General features: G+C 39.0%; 1 protein-coding gene across 3 annotated transcripts in view; it reads right to left on the bottom strand.

Moving 5' to 3' along the window:
• Positions 1 to 199: 199 nt before the first annotated feature.
• pi4ka (phosphatidylinositol 4-kinase, catalytic, alpha) overlaps positions 200 to 27,077 on the bottom strand; it is a 62,491-nt gene continuing 35,613 nt past the window's right edge. For 2 of the 3 annotated variants that reach the window (XM_031905856.1, NM_001251875.2), the window contains 34 exon segments: positions 26,640 to 26,722; positions 26,007 to 26,077; positions 25,380 to 25,504; positions 24,508 to 24,589; positions 24,347 to 24,430; positions 24,094 to 24,183; positions 23,827 to 23,946; positions 22,424 to 22,444; positions 21,661 to 21,753; positions 21,033 to 21,189; positions 19,460 to 19,587; positions 18,708 to 18,866; positions 17,850 to 18,001; positions 17,627 to 17,734; positions 15,966 to 16,093; positions 15,689 to 15,844; positions 15,493 to 15,572; positions 15,218 to 15,411; positions 15,038 to 15,128; positions 14,721 to 14,888; positions 13,920 to 13,973; positions 13,291 to 13,411; positions 11,788 to 11,917; positions 8,879 to 8,949; positions 7,551 to 7,623; positions 6,624 to 6,694; positions 5,972 to 6,078; positions 5,519 to 5,623; positions 4,513 to 4,638; positions 4,305 to 4,425; positions 3,927 to 4,086; positions 1,992 to 2,081; positions 1,824 to 1,907; positions 200 to 914 (listed from right to left, as the gene is read on the bottom strand). In XM_031905856.1, the coding sequence (XP_031761716.1) occupies positions 863 to 914; positions 1,824 to 1,907; positions 1,992 to 2,081; positions 3,927 to 4,086; positions 4,305 to 4,425; positions 4,513 to 4,638; positions 5,519 to 5,623; positions 5,972 to 6,078; positions 6,624 to 6,694; positions 7,551 to 7,623; positions 8,879 to 8,949; positions 11,788 to 11,917; positions 13,291 to 13,411; positions 13,920 to 13,973; positions 14,721 to 14,888; positions 15,038 to 15,128; positions 15,218 to 15,411; positions 15,493 to 15,572; positions 15,689 to 15,844; positions 15,966 to 16,093; positions 17,627 to 17,734; positions 17,850 to 18,001; positions 18,708 to 18,866; positions 19,460 to 19,587; positions 21,033 to 21,189; positions 21,661 to 21,753; positions 22,424 to 22,444; positions 23,827 to 23,946; positions 24,094 to 24,183; positions 24,347 to 24,430; positions 24,508 to 24,589; positions 25,380 to 25,504; positions 26,007 to 26,077; positions 26,640 to 26,722 (3,655 nt within the window). In that variant the 3' untranslated portion in view covers positions 200 to 862. 3 annotated transcript variants of the gene reach the window in all.

The following is a 27,077-nucleotide window of genomic DNA, read 5'->3' as shown; positions in this document are numbered from 1 at the left end:
ATAGTCAGCAGTTTAATGGCCTAAGGGTATCAGAGTCTCCTGCTTTGTCTGTGCACTAAAATGGGGATATTTAGCATATGTAGATTTATATAACATACTTACATTGGCCATAATCCAGATGACATTTCCTAGTGGTTGATGCCACAGTATATCTAAGAGAACTCTCTGCCCTTATACTAAAAGAATGAACTGTCACAGATACATGAAACAAGTTATTTTAATTACAATTCACAAATTAAATACAATTTTAGAATTTTTACATACACACAATGAAAATAGGGTTTCTTCATATATATCCTTTGTGAAACAAGTTTCTCTTGCGTGGGAATGCTGCACATTGTCAACTCTACAGGGTTTCCCAAAAGAAATCCAAAGGGATTCTTTCATCATCTCTGCACCCCTGTGTGACGACAGTGCATTGAGGAGTAAGGTGCCAGGTGGGACAGTTACAGTAAAGTGACAGTAAAGCACATCATAAAGAGCTAGGAGCTGCTGGAGGGTTCTTTCAGGTTTATAAATAATACATCATTTCCTATCCACATATCCTCAGTCCATACAGGATTTCCAGAACAAAAACAAGTGTTCTTTTGTTACCCAGCAATTGCACTTCAGTCTGTAACACAGACTCCCTGCATTGTAAAGATTCTTCATGTAGCAACGTAATTTTTTGCAAAAAAAAAAAAAAAAACGCAAAACTTTTATAGAAGTTGGGCAGCCAACTACACCAACCCCGCCTTTCAATGCTCTTGCTTCTAAAATCACAGCTTTTCCTCATTGAGATTGAGATTGAGGGCAAAATATGTGTGCACTGAAAACTGTAGAACTATTCCTCACTACATAAGATAGAGGGTCACATTATGGATCAGTAGGGGATGTCATTCTGATAATACTGGATCATATCGTAGGTTCGGCTCCTAATTAATAAATACAAAATCCAAAATAAGTTACTGGAAAATTCTGCAATATACAGAGAAACAAAGGTAGATAGAGAGATAAAACTCACTGACTGCAAGAATAGCATGCACTACTCACTAACGGTGCGGATTTGCAGAGCAGTAACCTATAGCAACCAATAAGGAATTTCATTTTGCTATTCTAACTGCACTGTAGCAAATCTGTAACATATCTGTGAATTAACTCCACTACTTTCATTACAAAAGAAAAACCCGAAGCAATGTGTTCTCTTTTTGATACTGTGTACATATAAATTGCTTGAGTGCTATAACCTCTGCAAAGAGCACCTAAACATGTCTGGTGGATTACGTATGTACATTTGTACCTTGTACAAAAGAATTAGCTAAAGGTTCCACTCACTACAGCTCTGGATACTCTGTACACCATAACTGTTCTGCATCTACTGGAATTAATTCCTTGAGCACAAAGGTCCTGATGGGGCTTATAAATTGGGGGTGAGTGTTGAGGATGGAGCAACTTTTCTGCATGGATAACATTTATTGTACAAACTGTAGCATATAATTGCTTTCAGGGCTATTCCTCATGGTATATTTTTATTGCCATTATTTGAAAGGGGCACTCAAAGACCAGTTATCCTTGGCTAATTGTTTGTTTGTATGAAATGCCACTGGCTGCTTTTTTCAGGCAACGGTTTGTCCAACAACTGCCAGGCAGGGCTACATGGGGCACTTCCTTTTCATGTGAAGCAATTCACAATGGTTGACAAGCAATTTGAGCAACCCATCAAAAAAGGCTAGTATGCCACTGCCCTAAATGTAAGGGGTTATATTGAAGAGAAGTAATTTAAGAAGCAGTGCAGGAACAGAATGATAGAGAGTAGGGAATAAGGGGTAAAGAAAATGGCAGACCTGTTGCTGAGGAAGCAATTTTGAATGACCTTTAAGATGAAATTGGCTGCTTCCCTCTCTGTTGAGTTGGGGCTGAACCTCTGCCTGTTGATCAGACACACAGGTTTGTCAGGAATGGATAAAAAAAAGAAATATGCATACAAAGACAGCAGACAAAAGCTGACTTACTTCAGTAGTTTAATGGTTTGTCCACGGAAACATGGCAATCCTGTGTCCAGCATAAGAGTGACTAGGGACACCACAGCATCCATGTACGGCCTTAGAGAAGGGTACAGAACATAGTCTGGTTACTGGCATTTATATCTTCTTTCTAAACATATCCTCTTTACTAAACATATAGCTTCTCTCATAGTAGAACACGAGGGTGGCCTTAGATGCAAAGACAATGCTATTTAAGGAATCCTACAAAAGGAAACCCCGCTTTGCTCCAATATATGTCTAGATTTATGGAATACCCTAGCCTCGCCTCTACTGTCACATGTTTTTTTGCCCAGTGGAAAAATTCTGTCAAAGAAAATGCCAACCCGCTCTGCAGTCAGTAAGCACTGCTTGCAATGGTATCAGCCCGTCAGTGGACATGAACTTTGGTCTAAAAAAGCTCAAGTGTATGTTTTGACCGAAATCTACACTATATGTGCACTCACCACAATCCTGCTGGTTACTAAAACATGAGGCTGTAAAGGCCTGAAGTTGCATTTTCTCTGCTGTGTGTGCCTAAAATTCAGTAATACACAAATACATTGAAAGCCTTAAACCAAAAGGTATTCACATGTCTTGTGCCACATTCTGTTATAACAAAACAAATATGACATCCACATGGGACTTGGAATAAGGAACACTGCAAAAAAATTGCTCTTTGCAATGTCCCTCATATCAAGTACCACACTCCTGTCGGATCATAGGACAGAGGCCTTCCTATTCAGGAGGATTCTGACCTGCACAGTGACCTGAGCAATAGGCCCAGCAGCAAGCCTTGGATCTTTAAAGAACACAACGGAAGAAAAATCTTGCAAGAAACTCAGGCGAAGGAAAAGTAAAAACTAAGTAAGCTTTATCAGAAAGGTCTATGGCAGTGCTGTCCAACTTCTGTGGTGCCAAGGGCTGGAATTTCTCTAATCATACATAGTGGAGGGTCGCTTATGGAAGTCAGTTTTGACCACTACCCCTTTTTAAACGGCACCCACTTCAAACCACACCCACACAAACTTTTAAGACCATGCCCACCCTCACTGTGGGCATATCAACTATCATTCATATGTGAAAGAATTATATTATGTCATATTAAGACATACCCTTAAATCTATATGCCTCCTCCTCCCCTGTGGAGAGCACAGAAACCCCCAGCAAATACTTACATACCTTAGGGACCATTTAATGGCTATATCCAACTGCTAACAAACTCCAGCCAGGTTCACCTCCCAAAGGCAGCATAGGGCACACACAGGCAGTATTCTGCCTGCCCTACCCAGCCATAAGCACAGAACAGAAACGCTGCACTGAGTCCTCTATCAAAAGAAACACAGGATTTCTTTTCTCCTTTTTTTGTAAACATGTTCGTTGGTATCAAACTTCCTCTCTCACAAATCCTTTATTCCCGGGACCAGAGTCTGCGCAGTTCTGTCCTCTCTCCCTTCTCCTGCTCCCCCCTTCCATAAGAATACAGAAGAATTCACTCCCCCTCCCATCAGGCTAGACCAACGGCTAGAGCTGCAGCAGGAAACTACGGAGACCAAGGTAAAATGGCAGCGTCTATCTTAAACAAATTGAGGGGCTTCTAGGGCTCTTTACTCAGGTATGGTAAAGCTTTCTGTAGAATATTGTGTTCTTGGTGGCACAAATGTGGCAAATCTATTGGCAGTAAAATGCAAATGTATATGTGCTGTAATTGGCCAAGACTATTACATGTTGGTCATGCTATATCTTTTCAACCACCAGCATTTTCCAGGTGTTAAACTCACAGCTGAACGTCGTAACAATTAAAGCAAGTACAAAATTGCTTTATTTCCTTTATTGTTTGTTTATTCTGCTCTTTATTATCATGATCATTCCCAACCACTTATTAACAGACTGGCTTAAACCCTGCGGCTCATGCTTCTACCATACCTTACAGCTAAGTAGCCACGCACGCACATCTCCATGAACCATTTGAAAGGTGTAGCTTCCATCTTGCCCCCCATAATCATCACCATCTCATCAGTAAGCTTTATATCTGGCTCCCATCCCAGGTTGCCCCCTGGGGAGCTTTCAAACATGAAACCAAAATCTGTAGGAAGAAAATATACTAAAATGTATAGTAGAACAGCAGAATGGTGGCACAAAAGAGAAGGACAGCTTAGTACTGATAATGAGAGATTCAGATGTAACCGATACAGATATATAATGTAAAACATATTAAGGAAGAAAGAGGCTAATTACAAGGACAAAATCAATTGGGACTGTTGTTGATGGTGGAATATAAGATGTAGATAAAATTGAGCTAACCAATGTGGATAATGTGCCCCTTTTTATCCAACATGATATTTCCATTATGTCGATCTTTAATCTGGAGCAGGAACAGCAGGAGGCTGTAGGCAGCCATACTTCGGATAAAGTTATATCGAGCCTAGGAAAAAAGTAAGGGTGTTAAATAGAATCTGTAAAATAACGGCCAATTAGGGACTCTAAAAATACACGAGCTGAAACAATGTACCTTTTGGAAAGCAAGAGCTGATTCATCCCCATACTGCCGAGTAAAATAGTCATACATTCCAAAATCTGTTTGGCGACCGAGCTGGTCCCGCGAGGTGCAGTCTGGTATACATTCAATAACTCCGCACTGTAGCGAGTATAGTAAGAGTGTTTCCTAAAAATTCTGCTTGTATACAACCTCCCAAAAACACATAAGTGAATGTTTTGTTTTCTTCAGCAAAAGAACACAGAATGCAAAGGAGTAACATACATATAGATCCACAAAATGTTCTATTAAATCAGCAAATGGAGGTAAACCTGGATCTGTGCAGTTTGCTTATACATATGGAGCCGATACCATTTTTTTTTTTACTTTGCAAAGCAAAGGGAGTTCTAGTGTGGTTTACACATTAAGCGTTAATCATGTTTCCTTTCACTTTGAGGAATCATGTATGTTTGTGCAGAAAAATATAAATTTAATGTTTGTAAGTTTAGATAGGGTTTATGTACTTTTTCTACATAAAGCTGAAGGGGCTCATATCAAAAAGGATGGTATATTTTCCCTTTAAACTCAAACTGGCCAACTGGTAAGATATGCTGAAAGCTATGCTCGATATGTGGATACTTTTGGTAAAGGACCACACTGCATTTTTTGTAAGGGCAATCTCCATGTGGAGAGGGTAGAAACCACAAAAGCAGCAAACTGCTGGGAGCCCTACGTGTTTAGGATACTGTGGGGGTCTGTTTGTCATTTCCCCATTGTTTTGGGAGCTAAAAAACATTTGTTTCTGGGCCCATTACTTCCAGTTATGGTGAATGTAAATGATGATATAAATATTGATATGAATATCTGCATATATATCTATATAAATCTGAAATGACAGAGGACATTTTAAACTGACAGGCACAGTATTGGGTGTGGCAGGAGCTTTATATTCATATAGCAGGAGGATCACAATTTTTGTATGGAGGTAGGAGCTTTAGGTATATAAACATATGTTTTATTTCTCGCTTCCCAGAATACTTACCCCTGGAGCTGTTGCTACCACTCTGTATGGGAAAACAAAGAGATCAAGTCCCACCAGCTGGAAAATGTTCTTAAAGAGACCAATGATCTGCAGAGCCAGCATATCCTGTAACAGCAAATGTACATTACCAAAGTGTGAGTGAGTGATAAAATCTAGAATATCTATGCCTATTTTCTCCTGTTTACAGGGTTACCCACGAAAACCCACTTGACCCTTAGGAACACAATACGAGTAACACAACTAAGTCCTAAATCTTAAAAAAAAAAAAAAATACTCCACTTTTGACACATGCATATCTTATTATAAAGCATAAAGTGGTTGAGTTTGGAACAGGGTCCAGGGTTCCTAATTGATACAATTGATTGAACTAGGTTTCACGCTCCTTTGGCTTACAGTCTATAGACACTTTTGTCACATTCACTTACAGTAACACAGAAAAGATATTTTGCTCACCTGTCTGCAGTCATCTCCGACCTTAAAGATAGCCGCTTGCCAGCAAACCTTCCCATCTCCACCTTCCTCCTCACTCTCATCAATAGAATCTGAACGGCAGCTGAGACCTAACAGAGAAACAAAGGGAAGGGAGAAAAAATCTACTCAGAAAGGCCAACAATGGGTTTAGTGCAAATGATTCACAACTAAAATGTAAAGGGAAAGTAACTGCCCGTGATACATAAGCAAACACAGTACAGAAGTTTAGCAGAATTACTGGGAGTAGTGCAAGGTTAGAAAAAGCACACAGATCTGAACTATTTGCACAGAGGAAAATAAACACACAGAGAGGGGGAAAGTGGGGCTCCAAAGGTCAATGTTGTGTGTGGTGTTTAACCTTCAAAACTTTCTGTAAATCTTTTGTTGCCACTGCAAATATGAAATGAATGACCCAAAGGAATTATACACTCCAATATCTTAGCATTATAGTTTAGCATTATAGTTGTGCCCAAAGGCCAGCCATTCCCATTAAGAGATGGGTTATCAGAAATTCCTGGTCCTTAATTAAAAGCCAAAAGCTAGGAAACCAATGCCAGCCATATATCTAACCACTCACTCGCTACTTCCTCTGCACAAAATATTCTATATCTTATCTTGGTTTAGGGACACCTACCTTCCTTCTCCAGTTCACTTACTCCACATCGCTTCACCTTAAATTTGGCCAAATAAGGAGCCTTCGCAGCACTACGAGCAAAGGACATTTAAAACAAAGGATGTCAGAGGAAATATACAGTATATAGTGGCACAAGAAATATATCCTAATAAACAGGGCTTAGTGATGTCATCAGATATAACCAGTGTTCAATGATATCAAGTCACAATTAAAATTTGTGCATTATAGGAAATTATATATTGCATATTTAGAAAAAAAAAAAAAAGTTATATAACTCCTGTGATTTCTTATATCCTTATATTTTACTGTAGGGGGTACATTTTTAAGTATTGAAACAAAAGAAAAAAAAAACAGTTAAGATGGTCATACAGTGACAGATCTCCCTGTTTAGCAACCAGAGAAGCAGATCTGGCAGTGTTTGGCCATCTGGGTAAGTCTTTGAGAAAGTGTGTAAGCACAAAAGGTGTCTGGCTTCTGAAAAATGTAGCAGAAACCATCTGATTAATGACCCTGGAGAACTGATTACTGCAAAATTGTTTCAAGAGCTAGAATCAGAAAAGAGAAAATGCAGAGGCTCTATATGTGAAACTGCCTAGTGACCAAAGCTTTAGGGTATGTGATGATGAAATATGCATCAATCACTATTTTATTCCCTTAAAAATTCTTGGAACTATTGCAGAATGGCTAATACAGCAGTGTTTTTCTATGTCTGTAACTCAATCCTAACCTCTGACCTCAAAGAGTGACTTCTGCCAAATGAAAAAACTGCCTTCCAGCTTCTGTTATCTATATCCCTGACCAGCCTTTGGCTGAGAATGCTGGGGCTTATAGTCTCTAATCATTGCTTAGTGAAGGAATACATTCAGTCAAGTATCTAATGTGCAGTGCTGATTGGCTAAAGGACTGCTTCACTGCTGTGAATCTTACCTCTGCAAAGGGGTCCCAGATGTGTAATCAATGTCCAACACAATGGCTTCTGGATTACTGGGCAGGTAACAACCTGATGAGGTGGCAATAAGAGAGAGTGTGACAAACACAGAAAGAGATGCAATTGGATGAATTAAGCTTACATCATAGTACTGAATGTATATACAACTGTTTGTTCTGTCTTGTTGTGTACTTGTGTCCTGCCGCTATAGCTCCACTATTCCTGTGTCCTCTTGAATGTTTTACGGTATCACTAAACTAGCAAGTCATTCCAGTCTAGTATGTAAAGTCCTTTCTGGGGTGTGACAGTAATATCAGTAGATAAAATATCTTTACATACTTTCAACTGTTTATTATCACCACATTAGGCAACTTCCCCTCCCAACTCACACCAGCAATAAAAACACTTTTTGTAAAATGGGGCAACATCCAGAGGCTGGGTGCCCAAGATGGAAGCCAGGAACCTATGCCTATGACATAAAACGGTCGACCAGATAAAGTAAAGTGCCTTGCAGAAAACCTGGCCTTGCCTGGTCTCTGCTCCCCTAAGCTATATCTGCTGGGCCGGGCTAATGTCATCCTACCTTCAAACAAAACCAGAACAGTTCTCATTACACGTATTACGCCAGGCGATAAAAAGGAGAACAGAAACCAACAGTTGCAGCATGAGTAGTTTTGGTAAATAAAGTCCTTATGATTTATGGGTCTTACCAGAACAATTAAAGCAAATCAGCAGTGATGTAACTACCATGGGGGATAAGGGGCACAACTACACCAAACTGCTGTATTATAGAAGAGCAAATCTATCATGGTTCAGGTTGGCTGATGACCCCATACACATGCAAACGGATCATTGGACAACCTAGCTTCACACATTACCTGTAACTGACAGGGTAATAAAGATACCCTACACAGGAACATTATGATAGATATAGGTAAAAGGCTGAAGGCCAGCATATCAATGATGCACATCCTAACACTAATCATCAATATGTTCAGCCATTTTCAGAAATCCTGGCTCTAAGCAGAAAACCCAGATTTCATGTGCCTTGGCTTTGCAGCACATAGCAGCACACTGCCCAGCATTTATAAGCCACCAAAGCTCTACTTATGTCTTAAATTCTAACCCCACCTTGTCTGCCTTAATAGAACACTTTACTGCACAATTCCACAAAGTCACCATGCAGTATATTTGCAGAAACCCACATTCCTACTGGCTAAATGTAAACAGTGCTCTGTTACCGTGGGGAAGGGGCATGAGGTGCTTGTAAATTATATATACATATATTTTTTTCTTATCAGGCACAAAAACAAAATAAAAACCGTACCTGGCTGCACTTTTACTTCTGAAAGAGAGTTCAGACAGGCCTTTTTCCGTTCTTCTCCTTTTGGAAATGGCCTGGCATTGAATGGCAGACATTAGACAAAATGCAATACATGCAAGTTTTACACTATTACAAAACCAATGGTTTATGTATAAAATATATGCTACTTTGTGTAATTATACACAAGTGGAAAATCTGTACATTGTGAATTGTTGTTTTTGAACAATATTCAATATTTGTAATAAATGAAGCCATGTCCTGGATGTGCTTAAAGGGCTAAGCACATTTTTAAAATCCATTGGGTACTTTATACTGATAGCCAAAGGTTTTTTGGTGTTAGCTACCCAGCATCCTTGGCCTAACTAAAAGGACTGTGGGATAACGAATTGTTGCCCACTTTCCCTTTTGAAAGCATACAGCAACAGCCCATGTAAGTGTCCTTAGGGAGTCAGGCCACAGTTTTGTCTTTGGAAAACCTGCGACAACAAATAAATCACCTGGTATCAGACAGATACTAGTAATGGGTCTTTCGGATAAGTAGGGTGCAGTTGTTCGTATGTGATTTGAAGCAATATCATGTGGTCCTTGCAAATTGGTCCTTTCAATTACTGTTTTGTAGAGTAAGTTTTATACATACACCACTGAAATTCATTCTATTTCAAAGGAAAACTGGAGTAGGGCTTATTTTACATTTTGTCTTGAAGGAGAAATATAGGATAAACAAAAAAACTCTAATCTTGTACAGAATTATGAATAATATATGGTGCTGGTTTCACTTTGGTAAAAAACTGCTCCTTTATTGGAGCTCCCTATAGAGCTGCTGTGGTCCCTGTCTGTTTATCAAATTAGGAGTGGACGTGTTCTAACGCTCCCTGCCAGAAGCACAGTAGGAGGGGGAGAGCCAATCACAGCTCTGCAGTCACACAAGCAAAGACAGGCTTTAGTTCCGTATCAGGTCCACCAAGCTGCTGATTGGTCCCTATCCTGCAGTGCAGTGTGCTGAGTGCCGCGGCCCCCTGCACAGCCCGGGGAAGGAGGCAGCAGGAAGTGGAACAGACAGGCGGGGCTAATGGGGTTTTTAGATAAATTTTCAATAAATCAGCCCAAAACATTACTTTTTAAAGCACATTACTTCTATATTAAGATGAGTATAATGCACTGGTACATTATTCATTTTTACACAATATGTCTCCTTTAAAGGTTCAATTAGGTCACGAAGCCTAGCTTACACAGAACATTCCTTCTTGGTTTGTTTTCATTTATTCAACACAAATTAAGGAAAGAATATGTTTCCTTCTCTGTACAGATGTAACAGGAAGGAATAATATTTGCACATCGACCGCTACACTCTTTTATTTTCCAGTCTGAGTGCATGTTCAAAGGAGATAAACACAGTACAGGAACATGGTAACATTTTATTATACATGTACTGAATGGCTCACCAAGTTTTGTACCAGAGTAGTAGCCTATATCAACCAAACAGCAACTGCAATTTGCTTGGCCTATGGCTGTTAAACTAATGAAAACTAATGCCTGATTAACTGCTATAGGCTACAGCCTGGGAGGTAACTTTGCATTAATGTAAATTTCCATCACACAGTCCATCAAATTCATTTATATAATGCTTTTCAGTTCATACACAATAAGGCCAAAAGTATGTGGATACCCCGTCTAATAACTGAAATTTACTATTGAAACCATGCCCATCACTGCATCATACATTACTGACAATCCCATGCCTACTTTGTAGCAACAGTTTTGGAAAGTCTCTTTCTTCTTCAGCAGAGTTATGCCTCCATGTACAAACAAGGTCTGTACAAAATGGGTTTGTAGGAGTGGAGGAGCTTGTCTGGCCTGCACAGAGCCCTCACCTCAACGGTACTCCTACGGCATAAACTGGGATGGCGATGAGAGCCAGGCCTGATGCCCGACCTTTAAATACAAATGGAAGCTAACTACAGCAACATGTTCAAAAATGTTTATAACATATTACAGAAAATGAACTGTCTGTTGCTGGGGTTTCTAGTATAAATCCCTATCCATACCACTACATACTGCATAACAGTGTTATTTAGTTTTAAATAACGTATTTAAATAACATGGGGCACTAAATGTTTTTCCCTTTTCTGTAACACTTAGGGGCACATTTACTAACCCACGAACGGGTCGAAATGAGTCCGATTGCGTTTTTTTCGTAATGATCGGTATTTTGCGATTTTTTCGTATTTTTTGCGATTTTTCCGGCTTCTTTACGAATTTTTCGTTACCAATACGATTTTTGCGTAAAAACGCGAGTTTTTCGTAGCCATTACGAAAGTTGCGTAAAAAGTTGCGCTTTTTGCGTAGCGTTAAAACTTACGCGAAAAGTTGCGCCTTTTTCGTAGCGTTAAAACTTAAATGGTGCAAAGTTTCGCGTAAGTTTTAACGCTACGAAAAAAGCGCAACTTTTTGCGCAAGTTTTAACGCTACGAAAAATCGCCAGATTTTAAGCAACTTTCGTAATGGCTACGAAAAACTTGCGTTTTTACGCAAAAATCGTATTGGTAACGAAAAATTCGTAAAGAAGCCGAAAAAATCGCAACAAATACGAAAAAGTCGCAAAATGTTCGTTTTCAAGTCGGAACTTTTCCAATTCGGGTCGGATTCGTGGGTTAGTAAATCAGCCCCTTAGTGTTAACTTAACACATACTGCAAATATGTTGTCCACCTCCAGTTACCTCTATGGTTACTTTAAAGCCTTTCAAAGTATTCAGCTGCCTGCACTGCTGCCGCCATATGATAAACAAAACAGCAAACTCTTGATGTCGAACACAGGCAAAAGTTATCATTTGTGTTTATTTTAGCAACTCATTTGCATCCATATTATAATGTAAATGCACAGCTTGGCAAGAAGTCAAAATGAAATAACTTACTTAATGATGGCAGAGACATTTGTGATCTTATTGAAAAAGTCAAATTCTCGCTGGTAGAAATCCTTGGCTGGCCCAGACAGAGATCCTGTAATTTCTTCAACCAGCTGCTCCAATAGTTCTCCAATATCAGCTGCAAGGAAGTCAAGCCACAGTGAACAAAGCCAGTGAAATATATTGCTGCTGCTGTGTTCTCTCAAGCTGAAGCAAGGGGGAGAATTTGCCTGAACCCGATCATTACTACATGGACACATTTGTGCATAAACACTAAAAATCATATATATATGAACAGATCTATAGAGTTCCACCTATGGAGATCAATGTGAACTGTCTGATCACCTTTTGATGTATATGCCAGATAGTGACACGGTTAGGGAAAGTTTTGTCTTCTTTGTCTGCATTTATAAAAATGAGTAGAAGCTGCCATACTGCCTTGGTTGAGACAATATTCATAGAGACCATTGTGATATCTTGTGGTTAAAGAACGGTCTCTGTGCTTAAATGATATATGATAAATGATCAGTATTCACAAAGAGAAAATGCAGAGAAGGCATATTACAGTACTCTCTGTGAGTTCCACTCCCATACTGTTCTATATAATAGAAAAGAAAATAATGCTTACAAAAGGATGACTATGATGCCCGATATGTCTGGAGATATACAATATCAATTCCTCAAAGACAGCTTTAGCCTCAGTTTGTCATGTATCTAGAAAATTATCTTCCGAAACCCATGTAGGCAATTTATACTCAAGTGCTGCCAACATCAAAGCCACTGAACAAAAGCATTAGGTCTGAGCCCACAAAGAGCAATCAGTGCAGCAATTCAAGAAGAAAAGCATTCAAAGCAACAGCGGTGCCACTTCAGAATGCAGTTCGGTGGGACACACTCAGCAAAGCTCTTTTCTCTGCTGTCTATGCATTTTACCCAATTAAAGAGTGTATGAATTTCAGCATTAATCCTACAACAAATTACCAACCCCTATTGTAAATCCCATCTTTTTTTTCTCTCTCCCAATTTTTGAATATCTGTAGGACACCTACTTCCAAAATAGTTATTTTGTGTTACTGCATCCAATATGATACATATATGATACGTAGATGATATAATTATGATATACATACAAGTATTTGATACAGCATGATGCCATTAGGAGCATGCCCTTTATTTTTAGTAGGTCTTCAATACGCAGTAAAGAAAACAACCTCTTAGGGTTGAGCGGAAGCTGTAGGTTGATGTGTGGTAACATGGAAGAGACCATAGCATACCAAAACCTAGCACTGCTCTACCTTGAGGGACCCAGCAAAACATTTAGATGGTATAGGCAGTTTATACAGCAACTATAACAATCTGAAAGCTTTATTATAAGACAGTGGACGAGTTTTGCAAGGTCTAAACTTAAAAGCCACAACACCCCTGAAATAAAAAAAGAAAACCTTTGTAGTGGGATAGTAACATGGTATTTTTATTCCACTGTGGATTCAATGTGTGCAAGGTTTTACTCACGGTCTTTTTGGTGCCCTTCCTCATCAAGGAAAATATTTGTCTTCATGTTCCAAATAAACTGATGAGCCAAAAGCTGTGATTTGGCAGCTGCCCATAGAATGTATTCTCGAACGTAACCCATCTGTTGAAACACACAATGTCTAATGTTTGGGCTTGGAGAAACAGCCTTTATCCTGGCTAATCTGAAAACAGTTTTCATTATTGTTCTATCAACAAGACAACCAAACAATGGACCTGCAGCTGGTGCTGTATTTCATTTATCTAATGCAGACATCAGCATTAGATATGTAACGCAGCTCAGTATCACCTGGGGAATAGGTTACCTTTACTTACTATTAGCAGTCAAAATGTGATCAGTGGGAGAACTAGTTGTTAAGGATAGATTATATACGTGAGATCAAGCCAAAAGGCTAAAAAGCAATTAACAATATACAGACCTGTGATGATAACAGTGCAAGCATTTACAAAAAAATTTTTTAATTGAAGTTAATTATAAATAAATTATTATGGAGGTGGGACTGATCAGCCAAAAACTTTGTTTTGAACAATGCTTGTTCCCTGGGGGCGAGATCTGGTCAGATCAATTGCACTTCCATTATAGTTTAGCGGGAGGTATAAAAGTTACTCACCTTATCATATCTCAAGGCTTGAACTATCTGCGGAATGTAGAACAAGATTGCATCCTGGAGGAAGACAGAATTCAGTGTATTAAAGAGATACTGACCTCTAAAATTAAACAGTTTTTTAAATATAACATTGTCTTGAGGTTTAGAATATTGCATTACAAGTACTTCCTGGTAATTTTATTTTCATATCAGATCCCCCATGAACTCAAAACACCAAAGATTTAAAATAAGAACCATCTGTCAAATGTCTTATAACAGCACTTATATGTCTACAACAAGCATTTAAAGCGATAATTTAAATGCAATAGATACATATATTAGGGATGATCCAAGAGAAATTGTAATTTTGTATTTGACATAGAAACAAAATGGGTGCCAGATCTTGTGCTTATGTATATCTGCCCACAATTCAGGATATTCACGGGACATTAGGACCACTCTTTCCATAGACTGGCCAAACCCTGATTACCCAAGGCGTATCACATTCAGGGAGAAATGATTCTGGTAACGATTATAAATGAATAAACGGTTAAATCTGAAACCCTCAGTAAGCTTTCCCATGAGGGTAACTAGCGTTGTCCAGAGCCCAGATGAGACAACCTGTCACTATATTGTTTCACTATCTGTTCACAGACACATCAAAAATAAGAGAAATTGATAGGCCACCAAGATCACTGAGGATGGAACAATAAAGTGGGCACAAGAATAATAGAATATAATTAATCATTTACAGCTCAAATATCAATGAATTATTCTAAGCAAACAGAAACAAATACCCAAATGAATGAACGTGTAAGTTCTTACCGGTGGGAATGATCGCAGCACTTTCACGCCATATTGCGCAGTAAGTGGATGTGGTGGGTACATGCTAGAGAAGTAGGAGAGTCCTGTAGGTGGGTCAGTCGGTGTCCAGCAGAGTATGTGACTAAGTTCAGGAGCATCAGCATCTATTGTGTGCCATGTTACCAAGTACTACAAAATAATATTAATGTTAAGAAATAAAAAGACCAATAAGACTTTTGTGACATAATTTGTGTACAGCACGTAAGCAAACAAACACCTACACAGACTATTCTACTAACAGAAAGCATCCCTGGCATAACACATAACAACTGCCTTGCCTTTATTGCTTCTGGAGTGTCACTCACTGCTCCTGGGTCCAATCTAACCAGGCGGGTCACTTCTCCCCCAATAGCCTCAGTGTTCTTGAACCTAGAAGTAAAGTTAATGCAATTGAAGTAGGAGACAAAAGCATCCCGTTGGCTGGGTATAGGGCAGGTCTATTTCGGTAAGTGGCTGACCTGGTGGGTAATTGCAAAGCCAAGTGAGGGGAGATGCTCCATGCTAAGTTCACATTGTCCTTCCACTGCTTCTCACTCAAACTAATGTACTTAGATCTCCAGTTAGCCACACTGTTTTCACCTGTCTGATCCAGTTCCAACTCAGGGGAGGACAAGGGGTTGTACCATGTGGTCAGGCGTTCAATCTCAGTGGCCTGCACAGATAAAGAAACATCATTGCATGGCAGAAACAAGTGCAAAGGCCTGTAGTAGAAATATACATAAGGTCTTAATACCAAAAGTGACAGCAACAGAGTCCGCCTCTTCATATAGTACTTGTGCAGCTGAGTCCCACGGTTTGTTTTCTTTGCTAAACCTACACAAACAAACAATTTAAAAAGAAAATCACAAATGCAGTAATGTTTGTTTCTGAATATATTAACACTAATAGAGGTATTAGTAAACTTTACTAGCCATAGGGTTCAAACAGACCAGATTTTTTAGAGATGGTGGACATTCCACTGGACAGAGGGTATGTATTGATCCAGCCCTGAGCTGTTTGCTGTCGGGAGCCAACAGTCACATCCAAATTGCTGCGGTTCACATCTGACATCACAGACAAGCTGTTTACAGAAGGGTCTTGATTATCTGCAAAAACAAGGCAGGTCTCAAACATGGAAATATAAATACATATATTTACTTGTGACTGAGAAATGTAACATTCCAATAAATGGCAACACTGGGTTTAAGTTTAAACAAAAAATCTCACCTGGGGGTACTAGCTGATTGGCAGTGAGATATTTTTTATCAGAAAACATGGCTGTCCAGAACTTGATCATGATGCTGATATCCTCCCTTAGCAGCTTCTGCGTCTGAGTCGGGAACTTAGGAGGGCAACTTTCAGGGTACACAAAAAAAAAAAAAAAAATAGATGTTAAAAGGCAAGCAACACCAAAATATAAAAATGTCCTGTTACAAGTATAATTTACAGGTATTTACAATTAGTGTCCACTGTCAAAAGTTCGACACTATATCTCCAAAGAATTATCATTTTTATATTTAAAAAATCCTTCATTTTCTGTTTGGAGCCTATTTTCTAGTCTATATTATAAATCTGTTGCATCTATAGTACCCACAAAGCAGAGCAGGTTGGTTTTGTTAGAAAGGCCAAAGGTTAGTTTAGAAGGTAAATGATACATAGTATTTCAGAAAATAAAATACATAAATGATCATTCTTTCATGTATACTGGGACTACCCAGAAATTTAAAAGTTCTGGGAGAGTGTAGAGTGTTGAAACACATGGCTAAAGAGCACCCCCCACCAGCATCTGCCCCACTCTTGCCCCATTAGATTGTTACTTGCAAGTATATTGACTAGTCAGAAATTAACCTCTGTTCTAAAAAATTAATGCAGTTTTGGGTACGTGGATGACAACACAAAGATAACTCTGTCATTACTGTATTAAGGAAATCATGGTGACATGCATTAAGACAACTCTACTTATTCTGACCTGTGAGGGGGGCTCCTTTCCTTTTATTTTTGTAGATTTATATTTAAAAACAAAACAAAAACAAAATACAAAGATACACAAAAAAAATGCATTCTTATCTGCATTTTAGCAAATCAATGTATGTCTAAAGTTGTGTATGTACCCATCAGCTTACATCAGGGGTCCACACCCTTTTTTACCCATGAGCCACACTCAAATGTAAAAAAAGTTGGGGAGCAACACAAACATGAAAAATGTTTATGAGGGTTGTGATTGTCTATTTGGTAGCTTCTATGTGGAGTGGCAGCCTAAATGAGGCTCTTTTTGGCAGTAAAACTGGTCCGTTATGAAACCAAAACTTAAAAAATTTAAATTCAAAAATAAGCACCTGCTTTGAGGCCACTGGGAGCAACATCCAAGCGGTTGGGGAGCAACATGTTGCTCACGAACCACTGGCTTACATGATAGCTGTATATTCACCCCCGGCCATTTATTTAGCCCAACAGGTGAGAGTATTTTTGTGATGTGACCCACCACATGTAATGTTATTTAGGCTACAGATATACAGTTAATATACAATAGACTAAATGATCAAATCTAGGTACATGTGACCAGCTTTTGTTCTCAGTGAAAGAGAAGTTGACCTTAAATTAACCCAAGAACTTCCCTTGGTGCATGACCCATCCTGTGTCTTCAATTTGCCCAAGCCACTGCACCTCTTTATTATATCTGGGATCCAGAGGCAAAAATAGTAGGACAGATCCTCAAACCCAATTCTCGTTATATCACCTAAACCTTATTTATTTTATGTTACAGCAAATGAAAAAAGTTCAGGATGTAGGTATTAAAATACATTGCATGAATGTTGTTACTGTGTCCCAAGTACAACATGACTGATTGTACTAGGCTGCAACCGACACTTGCTACCATTTCCACTAACCTAAAATAATCAAATGCTGTAGAGTAGATCTTTTCTCTAAGGACATTCCGGATTGTCGCATTTGGGACCACGTCTGCATGTAACAGGGACAGCCCGAGAGTCAGCAACCTACAAAGAGAAAAGTGCAAGAATATCCCTATAAATAGCTTATGCTACACAGTTGCCTATATCAGACAAGGCAACTGTGTTCTATTGATAAATATAGAGTAGCTAATTGTTTTACTTAAATCGAGGGCCAATAGCTGCCACATGTCGGTTAAGACTTCCTTTACAACCACCAATGTTTAGGGACAGGGAGCGCTGCAGAAGGCTGGAGAAGATTTCCACCTGATCAGAGCTGCAGTATTTGGCAATCTCAAACCTTTGCATGAGAAACTGAAAAAGAACATTTTAGTAATCCTGGTCACACCAATAGAAAGTGCACAGTCAACAATGAAAAAAGGCACAGATCACAGATTTTCAGGGATTTCTTTTATTTTACAGTTGTAAAAAATCACTCACCAGTCATATCTAATCTACAAGTAACATGCAGTTATATGAGGACATTTATATGCACCAGGGCTGTCCAACTAGAGGCATGTGGGACAGATGTGGCCCTCTGAGACACTGTTATGATCCATAGACTGCTCAAGAGCTTAACTGACCTCTTTGACATCATCATTTTGTTATAGTTGGCCCAGTATAATGAGTTGAGGGGACACATATACAGAAGTCATTACCATAGCAGTGATTTAATATTGCCAGAAGCCCACAAGATGTGCACTATGAAGGCATCTGACATTTATACACCCCATATTTTCAAAAACAGATGCAAAGTGGACATGTTTAGGAAAACTTAAGTGCCTATGCTCCATAGGTTTAACTACAACAATTTGAAAGCTGCTAAAAGATGTTTGTTTTTCCACTGCCATGGGTAAAAATCCAAAATACTGAGGATATAATAGTATTAATAAACCATATAAGGGAACCGGGCTTTATAAATAAGATTTGTGTACTTTAATGGAAAAGCAGTAAAATAATAACTGGACTAAGCCATGCACGTGCATCACAGCAGAATGGATAGCATGCATAATTTACTCACATCAATCCAAATATAATGTGGGTTCACTTGTGGTGCACATGGACGTGGTTGGCTCTGTTCAGATGCAGCAAGAGGATCTGCCTCCTTCTTTTCTGCTGAGAAAAGTCCAATCTTTTGCTCTACAGTCATTTGCCAAGCACCAGCCATTTCACGCATAAACTGCCAAAAACAAAGTACAAAATAAACAAAAGCAAAAACTTCAGCAGGGCTGCAAGGTTGACCATTTCAGTAAGACATTTAAATATCTGTCAGCAGCTTTTTATAGCATAATATCTGTTTTTACAGCCCTTTGCATATCAGGGGAAAAGGCCAAAAGACAGACTTTCAAAAATAAAGATTTTCAGGTTATTTGCAACAATCTGTATACATTTCCTGGCTTGAATAGATACAATGCCTAGTGTGCCCAATGCCTAATGTCTGTGTGTACATGAAGCAGAATTTTTACAGAAAAGAATAGTGTGCATTTTCTGACCAAAATCTGCTCCTTGTGCAGATTGACAGGCAGGGCAAATTACACACCTGTCAGTGTACACACAAATGTAGAAGGGGGGCCTAATTTGTGTTTTTCACACCACTGGAGAAAAAGTAGTATGCCACAAAACAAGTGTCAGGGGCTAAACATTTTCATCCTAAATTACTACGTAACTCCTTCCAAAAAAAGGTGCAGTAAGGGTATATATGAGGAATCACATTCTGTGATTCTACAGTTATACAGTAAGTCAGTAATTAACAATTATCAAGTTGTGCCATACCGGTACTTCAATGCCATTTTTAGCTGCAAGCAACCAGTCCCAGCAGGCAATAGCGGTCTCCATACCATGATCAGTGAACATCCGCAGGGGTGCCCAGCACAGGTGGTGCAGAAGCTGAGCATCACACTCTGTTGGGTAAAGAGGAACACCAGGCATAAATGTAATGCAAGCATCTAAGGGCTCTGGCACATGGGGAGATTAGTCGCCCGCAACAAATCTCCCTGTTCGCGTGCGACTAATCTGCGGCAGCGTGATTTCAGTGAAATCGCGGAAGTTTCCTCTCAAGGCAACTTCTGCGATTTCACTGAAATCGCGCCGCTGCGTATGCCATCCCATGTAAATCGCCGGTGGGATGGCAATTCGGGGAGATTAGTCGCCCGCGAACAAGGAGATTTGTCACGGGCGACTAATCTCCCCGTGTGCCAGAGCCCTAAGAGTACAAAAAGTATTTGTTTTTCTGCTGAGCTTTTATCAGTTAAAGCATCACATGTACACTGCAAAGGCAGCCATACACAGTAGTATTATCTAGAATGATGAAGTATTAAAGCCTTGATTGTCTATAGTTGAGGAGACTGAAACAGTCAGGATCATCCTTCTCCTCTACTGTTCTATAATTATTGTCAGATTGGCTATACATAAAAACCTGCCCAATTGACAAAACGCCCCAAAACCATAATAAGTGGATGTCTGTTCTAATCATCCCTTGGGCGCAAACATTCCAAAAAGGATAAAAACTTATATAATTACAATATCTTTATGTGTAAGGCCAAAAAAAAGGACCTATGCAAAAAAAACGCCCAGACAATCCAAGGTCTAATTTTAGTAAAGATATCTAATCAAGATCGACAACTGCATTCTCTGAACGCTATGACATTGCTATTGATTGAGCTACACAGAGATAAGAACATAAAAACAAGTTTTTTTTAAATAAAGACTAGTACCCACAGCTCAAATCACAAACAATTTTAAAGTATATACTGTAAACACTAAATTCATGTACTTACTATATAATAGACTGCACTCTAATACTCTCCCCCCTACCCCTAAAAAGATCAAAGCAAAGATAGTAGTCACTGTATATTAAATGCTATACTATTTATTTGGAATCACTGGAAAATCCTCTTTTATGATAGGTAAACAAAAAAGCACACATAGGTACCGAAGCAATGTGATTGCCTTTCCACTCCTATTGTTGCCGATGGAAAAGCATTTTGGAGCGGTTAGTAACCCATGATAGTAGAGAACTATCGCAGGTAAGTGAACTGCTCCGTGGGACCTTAACCTAAGGGAGCACTAAGAAATCACCAGCAATGGCATCTGGACAATAACACACATAATGGTATGTTTTTGTGGCAAAAACAAACAGCAAAAAGCATGAAGATTTACTAGAGTAGCATTGATAATGAAACAGGCAGTATTTTATCCCCCACATTTTCACTATTCTGTTCCGCACATTATTATAATTCATTCAAAACACACAATGTTTTATGCAGGTGACAAAAAGCCCTCCCACTACAGTGTATTTCTACTGTATGTCACTATATACATCTGTACACAAATACATCCCCCTTACCTTTGCTGCTAATGAGCAGCGCAGTAAGTTTGAACATGACCTGTGTATAAGACTCTGGTTGGCCGCAGTCCAAGGCATCGCCCAGGTGCTTCAGCATGAGCCTATTTAAGTCAGAAGTTCGGCCAGTGGCATCAGAAAACTCAATCATGCCTGCAACCTGTGACATAAATGTAACAGACTGGGTCATCAGACAGGAGGGGAAACAAATGAAATTTACATTACACAAATACAAATTTATCACAGAGATTTTCGGTGCCTGCAGTTACATCCTCTATGCCAGTGCTGTCCAACTTCTGCGGTGCTGAGGGCCGGAATTTCTCTCGCATACATGGTGGAGGGCCGCTAATGGAAGCCAGTTTTGGCCACTCCCCAATTTAAACCACACCCACTTCAAACCACACCCATTTTATCACAATGGTTGCTGCAGGGATATCAACCATTTTCATATGTTAAAGAATTATATTATGTCATATTAAGACATACCCTTAAATACATATGCTAACACAAAGTTAAGCCATCAAAGCAGCCAGACAGGTGGGGGGCCATGGGCCGCCAGTTGGACAGCACTGCTCTATGCCATTTGAACAACACGTGGTAGTAGGCAGAGGGTGTATTACAAATCCCTTACCTCTCCAGCATAACGGTTGCGCAGGTTGAGAGATGCCATGAAGTTTGAATAATCCTTCTTGACACAGGCTGGCCTTTCTGTTAGTTGTGTCACCTTAAAAGAGTACACAAAACAACAATTAGGTTTAAGTATTGGCTTCTTGTCTCTGATATAAAGTGAATCCCAACCTTGAATCAGAGCAGCAGATTAATTGTGGAAAGGTACAGAGGAGATGGATGAAAGAGGAATAAGCAATGCCAGAAATTATTTTTAAGTGCATTTATGAAACCCTAAGATGTCACTAAATGTCATTGCTATTAAATAATAATTCAAATATCTTCTGCCAAAACTGGGCAAAAAACTATGAATATCAACATACCGATATATGCTATGGATATAAACATATGTAAAAAGAGAGTCTTTGGGTTGCTGCACATAACTTGCCCATCATTTGGCTGACTGTGGATAATGGAAGCTGTAGCTATATACCATTAGCCTTGTAGAACTTTTGACAGTAAGAAAGAATTATTCTGGAAAAGCTGCAGTCCCCTCTAATTCTCTTTTTTGCAGATCTGTAAGCAGATGTTAACAGAGCAGACACAGTGAAATTCCAGTTTGTAAGGAGCATCAGTCATACTGTAACTGAAAGGGACTCCCAAGTCACCAGGTTAATTTTCCAACAGAAGATAGCTGGAAGAGACCAGGAAGTGAAGAATAAAGTTAAGCACACCCAGAGAATAGGACAGGCAGAGCAGCAAATGGTGATGTGCATGTTAGAACAAACCTGGGCAGAGGAAGCTGGAGACTGGAGGGAAGGGCAACAGACAATGCAGGGCAAGGACAACGGGAACACATGGGTAATGAGACCACATCATCAGGGCGGGAGAGGGGAGAGAAAGCAATAGAATTAAACTTGTGTAGACACATGGTTGAGAAACAAAACAAAACACCATCAGTGCCAAGGACATATAGGAAGCCATGCTAATGTGTAGTAAAGCAACCCATCTCTCATAGCTCAGCTTACTGTAATATGGATGAAATGGAATGGTAATTCTTATATTGTAAAACTAAACTTCCTTAGGGCACAATGCACACTAACATTCATTTTACACTGACACTTAAACCTCTGAACCGCTCAAAAACCATACAAAAAAAACAAATCTTGTACACTTTGCACTTTACATTGACATACAGCACCCATGCTACCCATGGAAACTATTGCACAATGCATGCTAGAGTTATATCATTGTAGGACACATGGGATGCACAATGCTAATTATATGTACAGAGAGCAGAATTCACACAGGCTGCTGGGGTTAGATTGCTGTAAACCCACAGTAACTGATTCAGCAGGTAGCCATATCCCTTGATATAGTTCTATCATATATATTTAAGATATAACACATTTAATGTAAGATTCTGTGCAGCACAGGCACAATCCTGCCATCCCCAATTGTTTAACAAAGTGTTGGCTGGAGTAGTGTAAAGACAGAAATCACATTTCTCTATCTGGTAGCCTGAGGGATAAAGATGGGTTGAGTAGTTGCCAAGACAATGCTACTGGCCTCAATATGTCAACTGTAAAGAGTGGCTAAGGAGGAATAATTGTCTGAAGGTTTTTACGGTTTATTCTATGCCCCCTCATTTCAGTGAATGCAAACTTAACTCTGCAGTAATATTCCTGGCAATCCACTGCCTCCTACTTTGTGAGAACAATTTGGCAAAGGCCCTTTTTTCTCTCAGGATGATAATGCCCCTACTACAAGTCAAGGTCTGTTTAGAATAGCTCTGCCAAAATGAGACAGGCCTGCACAGAGCTTCAACCAGCGAAAACACCAGTGGGAGGGCTTGAAACACTGACTGCAAACCAGGCATAATGACCCAACATCAGTTCCCAACTTCATTAATACCATGTGGCTCATTAAAAGCAAATCCCGCCAACAACAGAAACATTAACTACATTAAAATAGTTAAATAAACCCATACATAAAAGATATGTTTACAACTCATTTATCAGAATTTATATTTGCAAACATAAGATTACGGTATAAGTTCTTATATAGTCTTGCTTTTAAAAAGTAGTCCAAAGAAAGCTCTAAGTCTAAATGCTTTTCATTATACCATTTCAGATTAGCAAAGCAGTTAAATACATCCTAATAACATTTCATAATAGTATATGTTACTTGCCCCCAAGGTAGTATTCTGCCTGTTGTACCCAGCAAAATGCAGTATGCTTTCAGTAGCCATGGCAAGACCAGTGTGCTGGGAAAGGCCAGACATCCAGTTCTGGTGCTTGTTTAGATATTCCTAAAATATCAAAAACCAGTGTTAGGTAAGATCTTGCTCCTCTGGTCTTCCTAACGTCAATACCAATATCAAATAAATCTATAAAGCCACACTGTGAGCCATGATACATAGCAATGTTTCTTTGTTTGGTTAAGCCCTAAGTAATACCTGCAGGTGGGACTTGGTCACTGAAGGAGCCCATTTCATTGCTTCCTGAAGAATCATGCCACATCGAGCTGCAAAGTCTTTGACAATGCTCTGCAATTAAACAGAAAGGCAGAAATGACAATGTAGTTGGCAGATCTAGAACATCTCGGAATTGTATAGTGCACAATATACAGTCAAATATCTTACTCAGTTTCAATAAACTGAAACCACAGAAAGCAGCATAGATGAAAGAAAATACAAGGTAATATCATACCTCTCTGGCCTCATAGGTATCGGGAACGGTTATTCTATAAGGTGCATCTGGAATGTCATAATAAGGCTGGTCTTTGTGAATGTCCTGCAAGACAGTTACAGTGATTTGCATGCATAACCCACACCCTACAATATTTCATAGAACATCCTACTATGACTTACTGCACTAAGAGACAAGGAAAGAGTCTGCAGTATGTCCAGCATGGTTTTCAGCACAGTACCACTCCACAGCAAATGGGGAAATCTGAAATCCGTAGAAAACTTAGTTACAAGAACGAATACAGTACAGTAGTTCACTATTCAGGCAAGAGATAAAATGACTAGATTTTTACTTATATAATTTGGGGAGTTCTGGTCTGGTAAGTGTTTGTCAGCAATGTTATAGCTAGTAAGTCAGGACAGGACCAAAGCATTAACGTGTTAATCCACATTAAACCCAATCTGTCACACAATTTGTAAGGTAAAGCACACAATAAGAGAAAGATGGGGAAATTTTGCAAACTAAGACTGGCACACCCTTTTGGTGATATACATAACCACCTGCATTTACCATAAGAGAAAATCATTCTATGAGGCACACAAGCTTCAGTGTTTTTCTCTTTTTTCGTGTACAATGTTTCAAGTTAAGAAGAACTGTAATCATCCAGTGTGTATATTTAATAAATCCGTTTGGTTGACAAGCTAATTATTGTTCCCTATACTTTGTATAAATGGTTCATTAGTGTGCCACCAAACATTTTTTCCCAGCTGTGAGTCATGTTGTTATGCAATTGCACCAAACACTTATTTTGAAGGATATTTTTAAGACCTGTGAAATCATTAGCTGACATTTACTCTTAAACCTGGCAATTTTAGCATACGACACATTTGTAGTTCAAGTACAATTAATTATTAGTTAAACTGAAGTAGTTTATAAACTCCAAGGTGTGAGCAAACCCTAATTTGAAACTGGTATCTGAGACAAGTAACAGTCAACACATGATGTTACCATTAGGGTAAGGGGTATTATAAATGAGAAAATTTAGAATACTCACTTGTCCACTAGCCCTGACAAGTATTTGTCAGCGACCCGTCGAATGCGCTTGTGGATGTGATTAAAGTTTACCAGCAGGAATTGTGCATGGCGCTCCAATTCTTCCTCGTTCTCCTTTGTTTTAGGCTGTGTGGAAGAATATACACATATATACTAGCAGGATAAAGTTGTAATAACTGTTCTCTTTTTTAGTCTTAAAAATCAAGCTGAGTAAAAACTTTTCATGCTTTTTAAAAAAAAAAAATTTACTTCACACACCAGTTATCTGGCCCAGAAACCACAGATAGCAATGCTTTTTCTAGGGTGGACATTAGAAAAATGAGATGGCACTTCCTGTGCTGGATTAAAGCCATGAAGGTAGGGGCATTTAAACCACTAGCTTTGTAAGTTTCAAGTGACATTTACCACCTGGTCCTATAAAGCAGGCAGAATGCAAAGTTTAACTCTGGAGTGAGTCAAAACAGAAAGAAAAGTAATTTGAAGAAAAGAAAACCAGATGCAAAGTTATTTAGATTGCTTCCATCTGCAACATAATAAAAGTTAACTCAAAGTTGAGCTTCTGCTTTACAGTCACCACTCTCACGTTAAGAAATCACTATTAATTGTTAGAAGCACACTTTGGTCTCACCTTATCAGCCATCACGTTCAGAAAAGCTTCAAACACTTTGTCTGCTACTGCAATAACACACTGCATCATACCTAAGGGAAAGCAAAGAGACGTTAAGGTTACATGACGCACTGGCAACAACAGATGCCAACCAATATCCATCTAAACCACAGAGCAACAGCACTGTCAACTGGTTACACACTGGTTACACACAATTTATGTCTCACTTCCTCTACCTCTTAGAATGTAAGCTCTCGCAAGCAGGCCCTTCCCCTACTGTCTCCTAACAATATCCAAATGTAACTGTGAATACATTTTGGAGACGTATTTGTCTGTATGTGTTAACTGTTTGGTCCTGTATTTGTATCACTTTACTCTGCAAAGCACCATGTGAAATGATGGCGTTATATGAATAATACTAAAACAAAAGTGTGTAAAATGAATAATGTTTCCCAATTGGATAAGGCAGGGAATTAGGGAAGGTGAAAAGAAAAATGATGGTTTGTATGTCACTGAGCTTATAGGCCAGTAAATAAAGCACATGGAATCTCAGTTGTGCCAAGGCATATATATGCTGAAAGGTACTAGCATCTTGATTCTTCTGTGTTCCAAACAAACAAAAGTGGAATTTTATGAATATGGTGCAACACTTACCTGATTTATCCTTTTGGATAGCTTTATCCTCGAAGTAAAAAAACATAACTTGAAATCGATCCTTATCAGTGGCATGCAGAACCCTAGAAAGGAAAGTCATGCACTGTTGTAGAAAATCAGCAATAATGGGAAAATATTATGAATTTCATGTAATCATAGGCAAAGTAATGGGTTATCTTTGTAGCAGCTTTAAAGGATACAAAGAATTAGAACTTGCTATATATGTGGTGACAATAACTGATTATAATTGATGACATCACTAAGCACTGTTATTATGATAACAAATAATAAGAGTATAATTTACGGGATATTCATGGGTTTTTCTGAGTCCACTGGCTGTTAGATTGCAGAAACACAAAAATAAAACTGAGAACTAAAGTATGAATGCATTTATATAATTCCCCTGTCAGGAAAAAAAAACTGACCTTAAGGAATAAG

This window comes from Xenopus tropicalis, chromosome 1 (assembly GCF_000004195.4).
Source record: "Xenopus tropicalis strain Nigerian chromosome 1, UCB_Xtro_10.0, whole genome shotgun sequence".
NCBI lineage: Eukaryota > Metazoa > Chordata > Amphibia > Anura > Pipidae > Xenopus > Xenopus tropicalis.
The sequence above is the reverse complement of the archived record's forward strand: the minus strand, read 5'-3'. Positions and strand labels throughout refer to the sequence as shown.